We start from the raw sequence: 20,580 nt of genomic DNA, 5'->3' as shown, positions 1-20,580 counted from the left end.
AATTGCCTGCAGGTGAGCCTAACGCCAGCAAGTGAAAATATGCAAATATATTTTTTTAAAAATCCACCCTGAAGTGAAAACGTTGAACTAATCTCTCTTGATTCAGCTTGCTACTGCCTTCTTCCCATTCACAGTCCCACAACAAACAGTTCCTTTTCATTAAGCTTTCTCCTTTCAATGAAGTAATGTATTCCTTGGGAAAACATCCATCAAATTCACTCCTCAGGCTCACTGTTAATGGTCTTGCAGTTCTGGCTTTGCTCCGAGCACCACCAGTCCCTCTGGGACACTGGTTCCCCCACCACTACTTTGTCTGCTCGCTGCAGGGTTCGGCGAGCTCCCGCTGCCCGCAGCCTCCAGCCCTGGGCTGAGGAACCACCCGCAGCATCAGCTCAGGGCAGTGATGCAGGGATGAAGAGCCCCTGCTCTCTGCCTGCTCTAAGCAGCGCTGTGGGCCAAGGGACTGGGAAATCTCAGGTGTGGCTGGGGCAAGAGTTGCATGATGCCCAGGGGATACAAAAGGCCATTTGTAAGCACATGCCCAGCAGCTGTGTTTTTTCTGGGTGGCTTTCCAATTTCTTTCACAAGCCACTCCCAGGCTGTCCCTGATTCCAAATCTGCTCAGTTTGATTCCTCATTGCAGGCTGGGGAGCACAGGGACAAGGGCTACACTTACAGGTTAGTTTTCGCTTGCCTTCTCCAGAAGGGAAAGTCTAGTCAGTCTCTGGCTCATTACAGCAGCTCTCCCTGATAGCTGGGACTTGATCAGATCTTGGTTTGGCCCAGCTTATTTGGGTATCTCAAAGTGTTGGTGTTCATTAATGGTTGTAGACGTTCCCCCACGAGATCTTCATTGCAAAATGCCAGAAAAAAGCCACCGTCAGCCACAGGAGACACTGAGGATGTAACAGGGGTGATAAATTAGGAGCTGAACCCAGGCAGCCTGACCTTCAGGCTGCTTTGAAATCCTGCTGACAAGGATGCAAGAAGAATGCAGAACAAGCTTGTATACTCCTGGGGTGCCCATATGGAGTCAGCAAGCTCTGTGAACGCTCTTTGTAGGGCCCCTTTGGAGGAAACCAATCCTCAAGGTGGGAAACTCTCACCTGTTATTCCATAAGTTGGGGGGTGGGGGGGGCGGTGGGGAGGAAAGTGCCTCACAGCTATTAAACAGTGAACATAAACCTATGACCCCACTGCAGAGTGTGTGTTAGAGTAGAGCTCTCCTAATGTCTCTCACCAGCTTTAGCTCTCACATCTGGGACCACAACTCATAAACATTTCTCCTTGCTCCTGCTATGGCTGGCATCCTTTCAGGCACGCCGGACATTTCTGAGGGTGAAACCGCAGACAGGCAGGAGTGGCATTTCCCATTAGTCTTCCAAAAGAGAAAATCAAGCAGAAGACAGTCCTTGGTGCATCGGTTTGACCACCAGAACCCAGGAGTGGCTTTGGAAATCCTGTGCTGTATCATAGCCTGAGAAGTAGAAGGGTCTGGGAGCTCTTTGGGGTGAGGCTGATGGTTGTGGTGTGTTTGGATGGGTCCTGGTGCAGTGCTGGGGCTCTTGTGGTCACCGCGTCACAAGGAAGAGGCTGTGGATGGGCCCTGGCACTGGGCAAGCATCAGCCACATGATGGTGACTCACCGCTCTTTGCAAAATTACCCAGGGCAAGAGAGCAGGGATGCTCCCCAGGAAAGACTTAATTTACACCTTGTCTTGGGATTTGGTGCTCTCTGCACTTTTGGCAGTTCTGCTTGTTTCCTCACGTTGGGTGGCTCTCACCTAACACCCAAAGGCACGCAAGAAATCCCTGTCATGACTACAGGAGATGCCATCTCCTCATCAGCCTCCTGCAAAGCCCAGTCATCCCTTCAGCCCCAACAACCCTCCTCACACTGCGATGCCACCCCAGGCTCCTACAGGTCAGCCACCAGTCCTGTGCCCCTCCCTGTGCCCTCGTTCCTCTGGGTGCCTCCTATCTTAGGGAGCTGTGGTGGGGTCTGTCCTCCTTTTTCCCAAGACGGGGGCTGCAGAGGGTAGATTCTGGGGCAGACAAGTAGGGTTTGAGGCTGAGAGGAGCTGCCATCAGCATTGCTTCTTGTCTCACTGCAAAGCTGGAGTAAACATTCATAGAATCATAGAACCATCAGGTTGGAAAGGACCCACCGGATCATCGAGTCCAACCATTCCCATCAATCACTAAACCATGTCCCTCAGCACCTCGTCCACCCGTCCTTTAAACCGCTCCAGGGAAGGTGACTCAACCCCCTCCCTGGACATTCAAACTCTGCTGCCTTCTCACCTGCCCAGAGTTTTGTGGGTGCTTAGAAAAATGCCAATATCAAGAAAGAGGCATCTTCCACTCACTTTTTCCCTGCACTGGATGCAGTGTTACTTGACCAGAGAAGTGTCTGCTTGGCTTAATATCAGAGCATCCCTGTCCCCAGCGGCTCCCTCTCACAGGGCTGTGTGGCACCTGATGTCTGAGGGTAGCTCGGGGAGAGCATGGGATGCTATATGCCAGGTAATGTCTCAAAATGTCTCTGCAAGGTGAGAACAGCCCTGAGAGCTCTGATCCCGTTTACCTCATTGGAAACAACATGGGGAACAAGAAGTTTTCTGTCTAGGCAGCCTCCCGAGCTGCCTGGTGATACATGGGAGCAGCTGGACTTTCTGCAACTCTTTCTTCCCCTAAATTCTGCTGTGACAGCAACAGCCTGACAACCTTATCAGCTACTTTTGCTCCAGGTATTTGCTAGTTTTCCAGGACAGAGCAGCAACGTTGCATGCAGTGAGGTTGTCCCCAGTGCTTCTGGGGTGGGGGCACAGAGCAGGGATACAGCCTGGCACCATGGGGACCTGGGACCCTGGGGAAGTAGGGAAGATTCCTTCAGCTGAGCTTTGAGCCATGCTGCTTCTGAGGGCTGGTATCCTACAGGTTTGTGTCCTTCTTCCTCCTCACTTCACTGGGAGGTGCTCCCTCATGGGATCTTCATTGCAATATGCCAGCAAAAATCCACCATGAGCCACAGGAGACCCCCTGTGGTGCTAAATTAGGAGTCAAACCTAGGCAGCCTGACCTTTAAGCCCTTTTGAAATCCTGCAGTATTCCCACCAGCCTGCATGCTCCCTTCTCCCTCACCCCAATGCTCCTTGCTCCCCCGTGTCCCAGGCAGTGCCCACACAAGTCGGTTTGATCAGCCTTCACAAGAGAAGGTGAAATGGAGGGATGCTACTGCTGTTTTTAACAACCGATTGGGAGAGTGCAGAGAGGATGGAGGGAAACTCATCTTGGAGTTGCACAGGGGAAGTATAAGAGGTAATGGGCACAAGCTGGAACCCAGGAAATTGCAGTCAGATATTAAGAAAAACATTTGCCATCAGGATGGTAAAAAATGGGAAAAGGGTTAGGGAATCTTAGAGATACTCAAAACCCTACTGGACAAGGTCCTGGCCAAGCTCAAAAGCTGGACGTCTTTTGAGAAGGACTGTAGATCAGAGACACCCAAGAGCTGTCTTCCTGCCTAAGATATTTCATGATTCTGGGAAATCCTTCCAGTTGCTCCTCATGTCCCCTTAGTCCAGGCTGGGATAAGGCACTGTGAGATGTATCATTTCCCACCCGTATGTATCCAGCTTGGGCCACAGTGAGTGTGCGCTCTCTGGCCAGATGACCTGAACGCATGACCACGATGCCACTGCTGTGGCCTTTCCCTCTGTGGGTACTGTTATGGGTGTCCTTTGCTGAGTCCAGGCACTCAATTTCTTTGAGCCCCTATTTATTTGAGCCCCTATCCCAAGTGACAGGGGACAGGACGAGAGGGAATGGCCTCAAGCTCCACCAGGGGAGGTTTAGGCTGGACATTAGGAAAAAAATTTTCACAGAAAAGGTCATTGGGCAGTGGCAGAGGCTGCCCAGGGAGGGGGTTGAGTCCCCTTCCCTGGAGGTGTTTAAGGGATAGGTGGACGAGGTGCTGAGGGACATGGTTTAGTGATTGATGGGAATGGTTGGACTTGATGATCCGGTGGGTCTCTTCCACCCTGGTTATTCTATGATTCCATGATTCTATTTCCTGCCAGCTATGGTTGGACAGGCCAGTGTGGCCCTAGGAGGGACCTGGCAGGCACCAGCAACACAGTGACTTTTTTTTTTTTTCAAGAAGCAGAAGCAGCCTCAGCAAACTGAGAGCATCCTTTTACCTCCCAGCATTGCCCCCAGTCCTCCTTGCCAGGGGCTGGTACCCAGATGCAGAGGGCAGAGGAGGGCCAGGAGCAGTGAGGTCACTCTGTGCTGAAGACCTGCCCCCACCCACAGCCCTGCTACCTGGTGATGGGCACAGGGACAGCCATGTGCCTGAGGATTGAGCTCCCTCAGCCTGTGCAATGTGCCACTTCCACACCCCAGGGAATCTGAGGTGAGGTCACGTGTGAGGTTGGCAGTGGTGCCAGGGATCGAAGCTAAGCTAATCCTATGAGTACTATCCCATTTTCCTTCCTGCTCCATGCCCCTTTGCATAATCTCCTATCTGCTGCACCTTTGCCTTTGCAGCTCCAGGCTCCTTCTGCATGTTCAGATTGCTGCTGCCCTCACCAGAGAGCCCCAATCAGCTCCAGCCCATCTCTATTGCCAGCCCCAAAAGCAGTTCTCCTACATTTGGCCATGGAAAGAGGTATTTGACACACTGCTGTCAGGGCTTACTGGCACATCAGCTAAAGCTTAAAGCTGTTCTCTGAATAGCTCAGCCTTTTTGGGTTGATGCAGATCTCTGGACACAGCTGAATAGGACAGGGTGTAGTGATCTTTTGTGTCTCATTGTGGGCTCTGAGTCCAGACTAAGACACAGTTCACTTCCCCAGATATGTCAGATGCTAGGAAGGTTTTTGCCAGTCTCCATGTGATGAACCAGGCAGGACGGTCTGTGCTGCTCCAGAGAAATGGGCTCGCTTGAGCCCTGACTGAACTCAGGCTTCCTAAAAGGAGCAATGCAGGTGGCAGGAACGTGTCATCTAACGTGGACAACCTCCCTCCAGACTCTCTCCAGGGTTGCCAATGAGACACCAGTGTGTCTAAGTGCCTCCTGGCGAGGTGGCCCTAGGAAGAAGCAACTTGGTTCTCTCCAAACTCCCTGACCCCAGCTGCAAGCTCGTAGATGATGCCTTCATTGGAAAAGTTTGAATCATATCATAGAATCATAGAACAACCAGGTTGGAAAAAGACCCACATGGATCATCGAGTCCAACCATTCCCATCTATCACTAAACCATGTCCCTCAGCACCTCGTCCACTCGTCCCTTAAACCCCTCCAGGGAAGGGGACTCAACCCCCTCCCTGGGCAGCCTCTGCCAGGGACCAATCACCCTTTCTGGGAAAAAGTTTTTCCTAATGTCCAGCCTGAACCTCCCCTGGTGGAGCTTGAGGCCATTCCCTCTCGTCCTGTCCCCTGTCACTTGGAGAAGAGCCCAGCTCCCTCCTCTCCACAACCTCCTTTCAGGGAGTTGGAGAGAGCAATGAGGTCTCCCCTCAGCCTCCTCTTCTCCAGGCTAAACACCCCCAGCTCTCTCAGCCGCTCCTCATCAGGCCTGTTCTCCAGCCCCCTCACCAGCTTTGTTGCTCTTCTCTGGACTCACTCCAGAGCCTCAACATCCTTCTTGTGGTGAGGGGCCCAGAACTGAACACAGGATTTGAGGAGCGGTCTCCCCAGTGCCGAGTCCAGAGGGAGAAGAACCTCCCTGGCCCTGCTGGCCACGCCGTTTCTGATCCAAGCCAAGATGCCATTGGCCTTCTTGGCCACCTGAGCATGGGTGGGATTACGTTTAAATCAAGGAGGTGCACAAGTGAGCAAGGGGCAGGGTTCCTGGAGAGAGGCAGACCTGTCGGAGTCACAGTGCTGTCAGGATGTGGTGCGAAGCTGAGCTCATTAGTGGTGAGGCAGTGTCTAATCATAGGTTATTACGAGGAACCTTTATTTTGCTCCTGAGGGAGTCCTGCTCTTCACAGAAAGGAGCACCAGCAGTTTGCTTAGAAGACAGGGCATGGAGCAAAGGAGGTGGAAAGTTTTGGGAGCAGCTGCCCTCCAGCTCCATGCTCCGTGTTGCCATTACAGGGCTTGCTTTTCAGCACTTGCAGCTCTCCAAAACAATGTAGGCATTTCTTTGCATACCTGAACGAGGATTTAAAGCCGAAATTTACATGAAAAGCTTAGATCTCTCTCAAATATCCATACTTTCTGCAAAATTTATGCCTATCTGCTTTGTCAAACCAGCTCTGACTGCACACCTTACAACTGAGAAACCTACGTGACTTCCTGATGGTAGCACAAGAAGCCAGGGACAAAAACAGGGCTCTCCAGTCCTCTTCCATCAATTCCCTGTTCAGCCCACCTTCCCTGACTCTGTTACATCTCCTTCATTAATTCACAGGCAGTGTTTAAGGGATAGGCAGCAAATGTGCTGTTTTTCATAGAATCATGGAATAACTGAGGTTGGAGAAGACCTCTAAGCTCCTCCAGTCCAACCAACAGCCCAACCCCACCGTGCCCACCAAACCATGTTCCAAAGTGCCATGGCCACATGGTTTTTGAACCCCTTCAGGGATGAAGACTCCACCACTGCCCTGGACAGCCTCCACCAGGGCTTCACCACTCTGTCAGGAAAGAAATTTTTCCTACTATCCAATGTAGACCTCCCCTGGTGCAACTTGAGGCCATTTCTTCTCGTCCTATCACTTGTTCCACAGGAGCAGAGCCCAGCACCCATCTCACTACAACCTCCTTTCGGGAGTCCCAGGAAAGCTGGGGAGGAGCTTTTGATCAGGGAGTGCAGGGATAGGATGAGAGGAATGGTTTTCTGATGAAAGAGGAGAGATTGAGATGAGATCTTAGGAAGAAATGTTTTTCTATGAGGGTGGGGAGCCCCTGGCCCAAGTTGCCCAGAGCAGGGGTGGCTGCCCCATCCCTGGAGGGGTTCAAGGCCAGGCTGGATGGGGCTTGGAGCCCCTGATCCAGTGGGAGGTGTGGGACTGGATGGGCTTTGAGGTCCCTTCCAAACCGAACCACACCATTCTATGATGCTGCGATTCCATGACAATCCTGCAGAAGTGACAGCCAGCACATTCTCTGCAGAGTCGGAGCCGTGGGTGCCCTGTCTTTTGATGACTGCAAAAGCGGAGAGGGTGCCTGGCAGGGCTGCTGCTTGCCCTGGCAGCAACGTCAGTGCTGCAAAGCTCCGCAGCCTCCTGTGCTTACAGCCCACGTTTTAATTCACCTCCATCAGGACACGCTCAGGAGCTGTAGTGACTTTTCACTCCTAGGCAGCTGGCTCCAGACTCCCTGGGTGTGTGCTGGGGGTTGTCTCTATACAGCACACACCTTGTGTGACAAGTGCTCTCTGCTTCCCTCTGCCAGGGAAATACAGCTCGCATTATAGAGTTCTCTCATTTTTCATGCTCGGCAGTAAAGTTCGTCCTTCTCCGTTACATTTCTTTCTCAGCTGACCCCATACAGCTCCGGCCATCCCATGGTTAGCCCAAGACATAAAGCAACGTGCTCTTCTGGCAAGCGGGATGAGCAGAGAAACTCTTATCCAGCTGTGACAGCTTCAACCTGGCTTTGCAAAATCCTTCCCGAACAGATCAACTTAACTTTGCCGGTCAAGTCACCGCATCGCAGGACAAGCCAGGAACAGCAGAAAAGCAGCAACATATTCTGTATGGCACACCTGGACACAAGCCCCCGCTCAGCATGATGGACACAATGAACGTCCCCAGCACTGCCTGGGGATTCCTGGTTGTTCTTTATGATCGTGGTACACACAGCTCCCCTTGGCAGCTCCTTGGCTGCATCTCTAGCTGAGAAAGCCAAGGTCCTTACCAGCCCACCTGCTGTGCAGCTGGAGGTGGTGGCTGCAGCACTTTCTGTGAAAAAACAGACCAACATTTTCCCCAGGGCCAACTTGAGATGTTTCCCCTCCTGGTCACACCCTGAGATCCTTCCATGAAGTCCCTTGCTCACCCTGAGGACATCCCCAGGCATCACCATCACCAATCAGATGGGACCACTGAGACCATCTCAGGGCTAGAAACAAACCCCATGGGTCCCTGTGGTAGTTTAACCCTTTAGGGTATTAATACCAGAAAGGATGGGAAACATTCAGACCATGGAGAATTTTTAAATAGCAAAACCCACCCACTCAACCAGAAAAACTCCGCAAAACCAAAAAAAACTACCAAAGCGCCCCCCCTAAGACTTTAACATTCATTTCAAAGAGGCAGCTTGGGCGCTGCTGGTGGCCAGCTCAGCCCAAAGCCCTGAAAGCCATGAGTTATCACAGCTATTGAAATGTTTGACAGAAGGGTCCCAGAGCAGTGTGCACTAATTGCTCAGTATAAATACTCCATTATGTTCTCAGACAATCCGAACCTACCCAGCAAATCAGCTCCTCTGATCCACTGTAATCAAGAAACAAAGCGTGCATAACATCGCAATATAAACAGCATTTGCAGAGGGGCGCGGGGAGGAGGGGGAGCTGGCTTAAGCTTGGCAGGTCCTGCAGCAATATCTGCCTTTTTGGTTGTTATTTTGTTTAGTTTCTAATTTCCAGAGGAAATTTAATTTCAGGAAAATGGGGCAAGCTGGGGGAAAGCTGCAGATGGTGAAGGTGTCCAGAAAAAAAAAAAAAACAGAAAAAAAAAAGAAAAAAACCCCAAAAAACCAGCAAGACGTGTACTTACAGGTAAGCTGTTAGAGGGCTCAGGTTGGCAGGGATCTCCGAAAGCCCCAGCTCGGAGCAATCCACCGAGAGCATGATGCCATCCTCCTCGCAGTGGCACTGGGGTGGGCACGGGGGAACAGTCCCCTCTGCCAGCACCACCTGGCAGCGGGCACAGAGGGCCAGGAGGGCGCCGCAGAAGAAGAGTTTGCCCATCCTTGTCTCCTCGGCGCTGGCTTGGTGGGGGATGCGAGGGGCTGGATGCCCGCAGTGGGCACGGTCCCTCCGGCAGGTCCTGGGGTGGCAGGGATGCAGCCGGGGAGAGGGAAGCATTGTTGAATGATCTTGGTTATTGGGTTTCAAGGGCTGGGCAGGGGCGTGAGACACTCCAATGGGAGGAGTTAAACTTTCTACTCTTTCCCTCTCTCTCGGAGAGCTGGCAGGAATTTCATTCAAAGGGAAGAAAGGGATGAGGGGGGCTGGTAGAAAAAAAGTAACCTCAACAAATAAAGACCTGTTCATAGCTCCGGGACGTGTACTTGTTTTGTAACAAGGTTTTTGTGAGATAGCAGGGCAGGGAAGGCAAAGCAGGGCAGAATAGTATAAATAGGGAGGCAGGAGGACCCAACCGGCACTTCAGCGGCTCCAGACTCTGGGAGCTGTTGTGGAGAGCAGGGAGCTGGGCTCTTCTCCCAAGGGACAGGGGACAGAACGAGAGAGAATGGCCTCAAGCTCCACCAGGGGAGGTTCAGGCTGGACATTAGGAAAAAAAATTTCACAGAAAGGGTCATTGGACCCTGGAACCGGCTGCCCAGGGAGGGGGTTGAGTCACCTTCCCTGGAGGGGTTTAAGGGACGGGTGGACGAGGTGCTGAGGGACATGGTTTGGTGATTGATGGGAATGGTTGGACTCAATGACCCATGTGGGTCTTTTTCCAACCTGGTTATTCTATGATTCTATGATGATTCTATAACCCTGGTTAAAGGACTCCGTGTGTGTCTATGCTGGCTACTAAACTCAGATGCAACTGGAAAGTCAGGGTGCAGCTGGGATGAAGGGACTGAGGTGCTCACAATGAGCTGTAGGTCTGTCCATCCCATGGTCCAGCCTTCCCTCACCAGCAGCCCTCTTGCTGTCCCCACGCATGGGGCAGGGCTAGGGTGGGAGATGCAGGGGGATGGAGCACCTGTGTCGAGGTGCTGAGCTCAGTGGTGACCTCTCCAGAGAGCTCTCCGGGATGGTGGGATATGGTCTTCTTGCAGCTGCTACTTGGTATGGTTTTGCCTGGATCAAGGTCAGGTGCACGTGTGAGCTGCATTTGCAGGAGCTGCACTGTATTGATGCCAGGAGCTGGCTGGTTTGCTCCAAGAGCTTTTTCTCACCTTGGGTAAAGTGGTTGGCGGTCAAAGTAGAGGAATAGTCTGAGTTGAGTGGGGGCTTGAAGCTACATCATCTGGCGCTCCATCACATGGAGTGATGTGGCATGGAGTGCCAGGGAGTGGGTCTGGCTTGGCAGTGAGTTACTGCCTGTGCCAGCCCAGCCCAGGGTCTTGGGGTGTCCTGAAACATGTGGGATGTGCACCAAAATAGGATTTCTGGCTGTTTGAGTGTCAAGGATCTACTGAATTCTGGGCAGCAGAAGCACCTGCTTAGAAAAGGTTGCTGGATCTGCAATGGGAGAAGGCTGCAAGGACCAGACTTGCAGGGCCTCTCTGCTCCTTCCTCCTGATTCCAGCCACTGGCTGTTCAGAGTCAGTGCAATGGCCCTGGTGGGGGTAATTGCAGCCCTCCCATGGCAGTGGGTTTGGTGATTTCTGTAACAGAGACAGTAACTGAACAGTCTCTCAGTGCAGAAAGGCAGCTGACTGCTTTGTTTGAGGTGCCTCTGGACTCCTCTCAGTGCTGGTGTGTCCCTCCCTCAGCCTCCACGGCTGGAGGAAGGGGATGGGGCAGAGGAAGAAGGGTGAAGTGCACCCACGAAGTCACCCCAGTGTGGCCATGGCTGTGCCATGGTAAGATGTCCCACGGCTGCAGCACAGAGTAGGACGCTGTTTTCACAGTCCTGCTTGCTCAGAATGTGCTTTCCCTTTTGGCAAAAGAGTTTCCTAGTTGATACCCCCATTATCTCAGCATAAAAGAGGTGGGAGAGTTAGCTGGGGTCAGGAGGGAGAGCCCAGAAAGTGGGAGGCTTAAAAACCTCCAGCTAACCCAGGGCTGGGGTGTCCTGAGACCTTTAACACAGAGTGGGCATCTCTTCTGAAAAAAACTGCTCAAGATCAAGCTCAGGGCTCAGGGCTGATGCACTGACTCTGCCTGAAGGCTACTGGCCCTGGTGATGCGGGGTCTGAAACTTTCACTTGTGAAGTCCATGCAGATCCTGCAGTTCCAAGACTGAAACTTTATCTCTGCTGAAGTCAACGGAAACAGTCACAGGGCAGAGAAGCAAGGAATAGGAACAGGAACTGATTTAATGGGAATTAAGCCCCTTCCATCACAAGCGATTCTGGAGATGTCATTAGTTAAATGTCTGCAATGTGTTTTGACAGCTCCAGATATAAAAGACTGCAGGGATGGAGGAGGGCTCGGTGGAGAGAGGGTTCCTCCTTGGGTTCCCTGACAAGCTTCCCTTCCAGCTCTGATATGGGGCCTTAGTATGACCTGAAATGGCTGGATTTGCTCTGACACCAGCCAGGAATTCAGTATCAGTCTGGAGAAACTGTCAGGCCTATCACTCTCCTCCTAGCTGCAAGAGCAGCTTTTATCTACTGTTTCCCCATCTCTCCAGCCTCAGCGTCCAGACAGCAACCGCACTGTGAGCTCCTGACAATTTCTCACTCAGTGAATTCTCCTTGGGGATCCACGGCTCTGGCTGAGCTCACTATTAATAGAGCTCTTTAAAAAAATCACACTCGAGAGATGCCTATTGAGAGCTGCCATTCTGCTGAAATAGAGCCATTTCCTCAGGAAGGCATTGACTGCAATGATATTTTTCACATTGTTTTTGGAGCAACACAGCCTGAAGTTGGAGGGTTTTGCTCTGCGTGTCTCACTTTGCTTTGGCTTTTCCGTTTGCTTTTTCTTCCAGCTCGGCTGTAGTGTTTCATTTCCATGTCTCATCTCTTTGAGACCTGATAATAGACATTAATTTTCAAAGTGTTCACTTATTCCAGCGTGTTGCCTGGCTCCTGGCAAAACCAAGAGTCTGGACATCAAGTTGTTTGGACCAGAGAGCTTTGAAATTTCCATGGCAAACCTGGAATTTCTGAATAAGTCCCTTTGGGGTGGAAGTGTCTCTTTCCAGGCAGCTTTAACTGAAATTGCAGTTTGCTGCGAGCAGTGCAGGCTGCACTCCGCTCTCGTTAAAGGCATCAGAAGCTCCAGATCCAGCTCATTCCTATTAACACAAGTGATGGTTTTTCTGCAAGGCTCACACGTATTTTGATAGGAATGGTTGGACTCAAGATCCTGTGGGTCTCTTCCAACCTAGTGATTCTGTGATTCTGTGTTTGTGTGTTGTCCTCTAGTGGCAGGCTGTGCTTTAGGGAGAGGAGAGAAGCACGGCTCCAAACCCAGCACAACTATTTGATCCCCTGAGCTACATGCTCTGCTGCCCCCCACTCACAGAGGGGTTGGCTGCTTTCTAAGCAGAGAGCTGAGACTCTGGGATCAAAGGCCAGGCGCCTGTGGATGAGTGCGACACCTTAGTGTGTGGTATCTCTGCACAGCAGGTGATACTCTGGATGATATTTCTGCTGCCTCTACAGTGCATGGCTAACAAGTCTTCCTACAGCTCACTTAAAAGCAGGAAAAAAATCAGGAGCATGGAGAGCACAGACAAAGCAGGGGAAAAAGATCCAGCTCGTGTTGTCTCCTGCATGCACAGTTATTGCTTCTGGTCATCAGGGGCACAAGAGAGGCAGGGGTGGTGGGAAAGGACTGCGTTATTCATGCCAGCACAACATGCTCAGAGTGGTCTGGCTCTGGATTTCAGCCTCGGGCTTGAGGAGAGCTGGGATTTCGGGTACCAGCACTGGCCAAATCCTCTCTGTGGACCAGAAATAATATGCCAGACAAGCTTTGGGCTGTGGACTGTGGCTGGCAAGGCTTTATAGAGCTGTTGGAATTTGAAGCTAACAAAGCTGTTGTGGAGATACAGATAGGGCAGAGCTGCATCTAACCTCTTACAACAGGCGCTGATATCCCCTTCCACAGAGCTAAAATAACTCTGTGGGCCTGGAGAGAACATGCTGGACGAGGGAGCTGGGCTCTTCTCCCAAGTGACAGGGGACAGGACGAGAGGGAATGGCCTCAAGCTCCACCAGGGGAGGGTCAGGCTGGACATTAGAAAAAAAATTTTTCACAGAAAGGGTCATTGGGCAGTGGCAGAGGCTGCCCAGGGAGGGGGTTGAGTCAACATCCCTGGAGGGGTTTAAGGGACGGGTGGATGAGGTGCTGAGGGACATGGTTTAGTGATTGATGGGAATGGTTGGACTCGATGATCCAGTGGGTCTTTTTCAACCTAGTGATTCTATGATTCTATGATTCAGCAATGCTCTTCCTGTAGAGCAGAGCAAGTTGATGGGCAGTGCTGTGCTGCTGATGTCCTCATCCAGCTGAAAACATTCCCAAGCTAAAAGACAGGTTGTGCAAGCTAAGCCAAAGAGCTGGAGGCTGTTTGTTTCTGTACTCAGCATGTGCCAGGGCCTGCAGTGTGTGTCTTCTGCCCTGCTCCCTTGGGCAACTTTTATGCCCTCTTTTTATTCCCTTCCAGATTTTAGAGGCTTCAGAAGCACCCTAGTAGAATCCCAGCTTGGCTGTTATCTCCAAGAGGAATCAATCCCTGCTGCAGACCAGGAGGATACTGGCTGTTTTTCACTGCCAAGGTCGTAGCAGGAAACAAGACCCCACGGTGCTGCCCACTGGAGTGGACAACAGAGTCAGCCCCTCCAGAAGGGGAGATGCAGAGACACAGACGAAAATAGGCATCACCAGGACTGCCCTGTGTGTGCCAGGGGACGCCCTCCTCTACCTCATCTATGAGACCTCTGTTGTGGTGTCACTCCTGGGACGTGATCTCTCTCTAAGTGAAGTCCTCCAGACTTTCTCATCATCCCTGACTCCTCCTGGAGCTGGTCCTCCAGCTTCTGGGGAGAGCAGGACGCAGCCCAAACCATCAGGGATGAGCTCAATGCTGTGAGAGCAGAGTCAGGTTCTTTGGATGTGTTTGCAAGCCTGGGCCATACCCTGAGGAGCCATTCAAGGTTGAGTGTAGGGGCAAAGACCAGAGGAATGTTCCCTGTGTCCCTGCTCCCATCCAAAGGCTGAAATACCACAGTCAGGAGGCAAGTGAGTCCAGGCCCAAAAAGCATTCCCAGACGCTTAAAAAAATGTGAACGCAAACACTTGCAAACAAAGCACAAGCCCCAGTGCCCAACATGCTGCACCAGCTGCCTGACTAGGGTTGAGGAAGGGCAAGAACTGAAGATATCTGTGCTCCCTGGTGCTGGGAAGGGCTGGTGCCAATGGAATCATGCAGAGAGGAACAGGGCTGGTTCCTCACTGATGCCCAGGACACAGGACAGCACAAGCCTCAGGTGCACTTTAACTCTGCTCTGGGAGGCACCGCTTGCAAAAAGCCACAGGGCAGCCTGGTGGCTCCATGCCCTGCAGAGAAGAGGGACAGAGGTGCAGAGCTAGGTAGAAGACCTGTCAGTTGGACCAGACGCTTGGTTCAGAGTCCTACATGCTTAAAGACCTTCCTATTTGGAGTCCTTGCATCAACTGGGTCAGGTAGCCGAAGCTACACAAGCCCACCACATGGAAGAGCAGGTTGTTGAAGAGGGCACCTCAGCTCTCCTTCCACTTGGCTGTCTGAGGAGATGTTCCCCTTCCAGTTCAGCCCTGCCCCGAATCTATCCGGTCCCATCATTTCTGCTCTCCAGGAGGTGGCTGACAGCAGCAGCTGATGAAAGATGGTGCTGGAGATGCTGGGAAGGAATAGACTGAAACCCTGCTGCTCCCCAGTGGTGGCACAGCTCAAGTGGAAGACACAATGAGCATCCCCACATCACAGCTACAGATGGAACATCCACAGCCTGGCATCTGGCACCTAATATCACAGAGATGCCCAGCTTGGGATGTGTCAGGGTACCATGGACTCCCTGGGGTGGGATAAATGCCCTGTTACTGTGTGGGGCGAAGACGTGGCAGCTGCTGGACTATCTGTGCCTTGGCAGGAGCAGAGGAAAGGGAGACCCTGGGGCAAAGAGAACTGGTGAGCGGAGAAGCTGTGGGATCGAGGAGTTGTGGTACCCTAGAAGTCATCAGCAGGCTCCCATGGCTGCAAATCCCCAGGGGATCGAAGGGTGGGGTACCCCTGTTCTCCTGTCACTCGGCATTGTTAACCCTGTCTGCCCCTCCTCTGGCAGCCGTGGGAAGGGGGGAAAGGGGGTCCAAATGGACACAGTCCTGCTCATCTCCAGGGTCTTGACCTCTGCACAGGGGCTTATGGAGGAGGGTGGTGGCAGGATGCTGCCAGACTGAAGCAGGCTAAATATCAAGAACAACACGGCACAGTCCAGAACTTGCTGGGCGGCCTAAGCTGGAGGCTTGTTTTGTTTTAATGTTTTGTTGTCTTTCTCTTTCCCTCTGGGTTTCATGGCTCTGAGCTTCAGGGCTGGAAAATTATTCATCCAAACCACAGCTCCCATGACACCCTCTGCAAGCATCTGTGGCTCCAGACTCTGCTGCAGCCGTGGGTGGGAGGTCATAAATTCATCATCGTCACCAGACTGGCCTCTTGTTAGACAGGACGTGAAATGCGGAGCAGCGGCTGTGCCACAGACGCAGCCATATGGAACACACGGGGTGAAACCTGCTGGCCAGTTTGTACAACAAATCCCTGTCCTGTGCCTGTTGTGTTGATGAGAGGGTCTCTCCATACCTGCCAGAGCTTTAGCTGTAGATGTCTTCACGTTCACCTAGGCTGCTGACCCTGCTGGAAACACTGTGGTGTTGTGCTAATTAGATGTGAGGGCTGTGGGATCACCTGCTCCTAGGCTTCTGGAAGCTCTGCAGACAGCAAAATGCTTTCTCCACCATGGCTTTCACTTGCTTCCTTGGGACTTGGAGCCAGCGATGAAGCTGGTGAGGGGGCTGGAGAACAGGCCTTACGAGGAGTGGCTGAGGGAGCTGGGGGTGTTTAGCCTGGAGAAGAGGAGGCTGAGGGGAGACCTCATTGCTCTCTCCAACTCCCTGAAAGGAGGTTGTGGAGAGGAGGGAGCTGGGCTCTTCTCCCAAGGGACAGGGGACAGGATGAGAGGGAATGGCCTCAAGCTCCACCAGGGGAGGTTTAGGCTGGACATTAGGAAAAAAAATTTCATGGAAAGGGTGATTGGGCACTGGCAGAGGCTGCCCAGGGAGGGGGTTGAGTCAGCTTCTCTGGAGGGATTAAAGGGACAAGTGGACGAGGCGCTGAGGGACATGGTTTAGTGATTGATGGGAATGGTTGGACTTGATGATCTGGTGGGTCTCTTCCAACCTGGTAATTCTATGATTCTAGGATTCTTGCAACTATGCCATGAGCCCTGGGTCCATGCGTGAGCCCTGCTTGGCTGTGTGTCGCTATGCCCTGTGGCTGGGACGGCCACCCCTATGCGTGGACATCCAGAAGACACCTGAGCGCTTCCACAAGGGGCTGTAGATAGATCCTGGTACAGCAGCTGATCTGTGAAGGTGGGTAGGGAGTGCAGTGCTGAACAGAGTCCCACTGGGATGAGAGGCGGTGAGGGGCAGCTCTCAGCAGAACTCATTGCCCGTCTTCCTTGGTTACAACCATCAGCTAAGGGTGAATGGAAGGGTGGCCAGGTTGTCTTGCATGGATGTTATTCTGCTCTTCTCCATGAAAGGCAAGAGCCAACAAGCAGTCTCTGGGAATACTGTTCCCTTCTGAGGCCTCTTTCCTGTGCCACAAGCTGTACAGCCAGACCCAGGCCCTCTCTATGGGGAGTATGGCTTTGAGCAAAGCTTCAGGCACAATGACTAAAAGCCACAGAGCAGCTCTGATTGAAGAGAAACAGAAAAGAGAAGATAAGGGAGTTCCTGCCCCTCCTTCTCCTTGGCAGCTGCCCTTTTCTGAGGATGCAGCCCTAACCAGGCTGTTGGAAGACCCTGGCAGCTGCACTTGGCTGGGTAAGGAAGGGCTTGGCTCTCCATAACACCAGGCTAGGGGGGGTGATGAACAACCAAAGGAGCAATGACCACCTGTTTCTGTGCCCCACACAAGACTCCTGTTACCTTTTGGCAATGATTCCTCCTTTACATCTTCACTGTCACTGTGACTGGCCCCACTTCCCAGATCACAGCACTCTACAGATGTTCTCGGAGTATTCTGAGAATCAGAGCAGTAGGTGTTCCATGTATAATAAACCATGTTGGGATATACAGGTATAGATGCTTCTTGGTGTTCAGTGGAAACTGCGTGCTTTGAACAAGAGTCTACTGGACACCGGGCTAAATCTCACATCTACACACACCTTTGAGATGTAACCATGCTCAGCATCTGGAGTTTGTGGGCCATGCAGAACAAATGAGAGCCACAGGCAGTGTCCAAGAGCACCAGCCAGGAGATGCTGGGATTGTATCCACAACTCTCACACCTCTTTGGAAGAATGAGCACCAGCCTTTTTCCTACATCAGCAAATGCACACGGACCTCTGCCTTCGTGTGCTTTGGAGACCAGCTGTGCTGGGATGAAGGCAGTGAGGAGAGGACTCTGAAAAGTGGACGGGATTGGGTGTGGAATTATTAGTGCTTTCACTGTGCTTGTTGGTTTTTGTTAGAGGATTATGGACATACAGATCCCAGCAGAAAGGCCGTTGTCGTGTATTCCATGAACCATTTTTAAGGCTGGCTGGAGCTGGAGGGTGAATGGAGGGAATGGCCTCGAGCTCCTCCATGGGAGGTTCAGGCTGGACATTAGGAAAAAATTTTTCATGGAAAGGGTCATTGGACACTGGCAGAGGCTGCCCAGGGAGGGGATTGAGTCACCTTCCCTGGAGGGGCTTAAGGGACGGGTGGATGAGGTGCTGAGGGACATGGTTTAGTGACTGATAGGAATAGTTGGACTTGATGATCTGGTTGGTCTTTTCCAACCTAGTGATTCTATGATTCTATGAAAGCTGGACAGCATGGTTGTTTCTCATGGAGGTCTAAGGAGGATGGTCCTATGTGCAAGTGGCAGCAGAACAGAGTCTCTGAGACAGCACCTCCTTGGGGGCTCTGCGATAAGAGCTTCAACGCTGGTGAGAGCCTGTGCTGATGCAGGTCTAAACATCACCAGCCTATCAGCTCTAAACTCTGGACAGACAATGAGCACTTCGGGCCAGATTTGATTTTGCAGTTTGCTTGCTTTATGGCAGGCTTCCAGCATGCACTGGTGTGTTCTCTGTGGTTCCCTAGAAGATGGTGGGTGTCTGCTGCTATGAACTGCACACACCTCATGAGCAGCAAATGGATAGAACCCACCAATCCTGCCTACTGGGCTGAGGGGTCACTGGGAGCAAACCCTTCCTTGCTGTGATATTTCTGAATCCTGCAGCACAAGCATAGTTCAGGAGTTAGAATCATAGAATCATAGAATCACCAGGCTGGAAAAGATCCACTGGATCATCGAGTCCAACCATTCCCATCAATCACTAAACCATGTCCCTCAGCACCTCGTCCACCCGTCCCTTAAACCCCTCCAGGGAAGGGGACTCAGCCCCCTCGAGTTACCAGGTCAGAGTGCATAAGTGTGGTCGTAGGGCTACTCAGGATGCTCTGACCTATGGTAAAGACAGCATTGCACACACAGAGTGTCCAGGGGAGGGGGGAACATCAGCCCTGTATGGGGCTAAGGCTCTGCACCATCCTGGTTTCCTTCAGCCCGTAAGTGCTGCAGCTTGGAACTGGGAGCAGAGCAGGGAATGGTGGGAAGCAGAGGGTGGCAGAGGGGACTGAGCAGCAGGCAAACCCTGCCTGCAGAATGGAAGACAGAGAATCATAGAATCCTTAGGTTGGAAAAGACCTCCGAGATCATCAAGCCCAACCGTACCTGTCCACCACTAAACCAGATCCCCAAGCACTTCATCCACCTGTCTTTTAAACTTCTCCAGGGATGGAAACTCTACCAACTCCCTGGGCAGTCTCTGCCCATGCCTGAGAACCCTTTCGATGAAGAATTTTTTTCCTGATGTCCAATCTGAACCTGCCTTGGCACAACCTGAGGCCATTCCCTCTCGTCCTGTCACCTGTCACTTGGGCGAAGACACCAACACCCTCCTCTCCACAACCTCCTTTCAGTTAGTTGGAGAGAGCAATGAGGTCTCCCCTCAGCCTCCTCTTCTCCAGGCTAAACACCCCCAGCTCCCTCAGCTGCTCCTTGTAAGACTTGTTTTCCAGCCCCTTCGCCTGCTCTGTTCCCCTTTTCTGGACACTCTCCAGCCCCTCAATGTCTTTCTTGTAGTGAGGAGTCCAAACTGAATGCAGGGTTGTGGGGAGGGGATCTCGGTGAGTGCGGCAAATGCCAAAGGAAAAATTTATCTGAGATGAGGTTGTCAAACCTATTTGCAATTGAGGCATGATCCCAGTGCCAGGATGGCTGAAGGTTTCTCATGCTTAGGTGCCCTGTATGTCCCACTATAGGGTGCAGACAGCAGGAGCCTTGTTTTGGAAGAGGGGAAAGCGGTTTGCGGAAACCTAGGAACAGTAGGAGGAGTCCCAACAAAATCCCACACCTGGGGCTGTCTACTTCTCACAGTGGGTCTTGAGCCCACCTCATTGTAGCTGTTGTTCCTGCTTTTCCCACCCCAAGGGCGCTCTGACAGGACATGGTATTGTATTGGCCCAGACTGGGGTGACAGATGGTGAAGAGGTACCCAGATACATTTTCTTCTACCCCAGGAATCTGCTTGGGAAATCTTCTGCGTTTCTTTATTTTCATGGAATCATAGAATTATGGAATGGTTTGAGTTGGAAGGGACCTCAAAGCCCATCCAGTCCCACCGCTGCCATGGGCAGGGACACCTCCCACTGGATCAGGGGCTCCAAGCCCCATCCAGCCTGGCCTTGAACACCTCCAGGGATGGGGCAGCCACCACTGCTCTGGGCAACTTGGGCCAGGGGCTCCCCACCCTCATAGAAAAACATTTCTTCCTAAGATTTCATCTCAATCTCTCCTCTTTCATCAGAAAACCATTCCTCTCATCCTATCCCTGCACTACCTGATCCAAAGCTCTTCCCCAGCTTTCCTGGAGCCCCTTTCAGTCCTGGAAGCTGCTCTAAGTTCTCCCTGGAGCCTTCTCTTGTCCAGGCTGGACAATCCCAGCTCACTCAGCCTGTCCTTATACGGGAGGTTCTCCAGCCTATGGTTCACTTTTTTTTTAATTCTTCCTTATGATCGGTGGAGCTTAACCAATGAAGTCACTACTTGCAATTTCATCTTGTGCGTGGCCATCCTTGCCTGCAAGGCAGTGGTGTCCCTACCTGTGGGACATGGACAGCCCAGTTCCTGGTGCAGCAGTCAGCGCTCTGCAGTCGGCCACAGGGCTGCCAGCCACTTGCCAGAATGTCAGCTGGACCAGGTGACTTCGGCCTGGCTCTCAGGAGCCAGCAGGTTCGTAACTTCAAGCTCAGGCTTCACCAGAAGATGTCTCTTCCTCATAAAGCTGTGAGTGGATTGGAGACTCAAGGTGAGTAGAACCTGCTGCGTGCATCGAGTTGCGGTATCTGGACTGGCCAAGGGTATCCTGTCGCATTGCCCATGGCCAGGGACACAGTGGCTTTTTGGGGAAGAGCTGAGACCCCACAGAAGCCAACCCACCCTTTGGAGCAC

General features: G+C 52.2%; 1 protein-coding gene across 1 annotated transcript in view; it reads right to left on the bottom strand.

Moving 5' to 3' along the window:
* The window catches only part of LGR6 (leucine rich repeat containing G protein-coupled receptor 6), a 151,521-nt gene extending 142,670 nt beyond the window's left edge, over positions 1-8,851 (bottom strand). Inside the window, exon 1 of the mRNA XM_069875745.1 lies at positions 8,731-8,851. Coding sequence (XP_069731846.1) covers positions 8,731-8,804 — 74 coding nt within the window. The 5' untranslated portion in view covers positions 8,805-8,851. The remainder of the gene's footprint in view (positions 1-8,730) is intronic.
* Between the last annotated feature and the right edge of the window lie 11,729 nt (positions 8,852-20,580).

This window comes from Phaenicophaeus curvirostris, chromosome 24, assembly GCF_032191515.1.
Source record: "Phaenicophaeus curvirostris isolate KB17595 chromosome 24, BPBGC_Pcur_1.0, whole genome shotgun sequence".
NCBI lineage: Eukaryota > Metazoa > Chordata > Aves > Cuculiformes > Cuculidae > Phaenicophaeus > Phaenicophaeus curvirostris.
The sequence above is the reverse complement of the archived record's forward strand: the minus strand, read 5'-3'. Positions and strand labels throughout refer to the sequence as shown.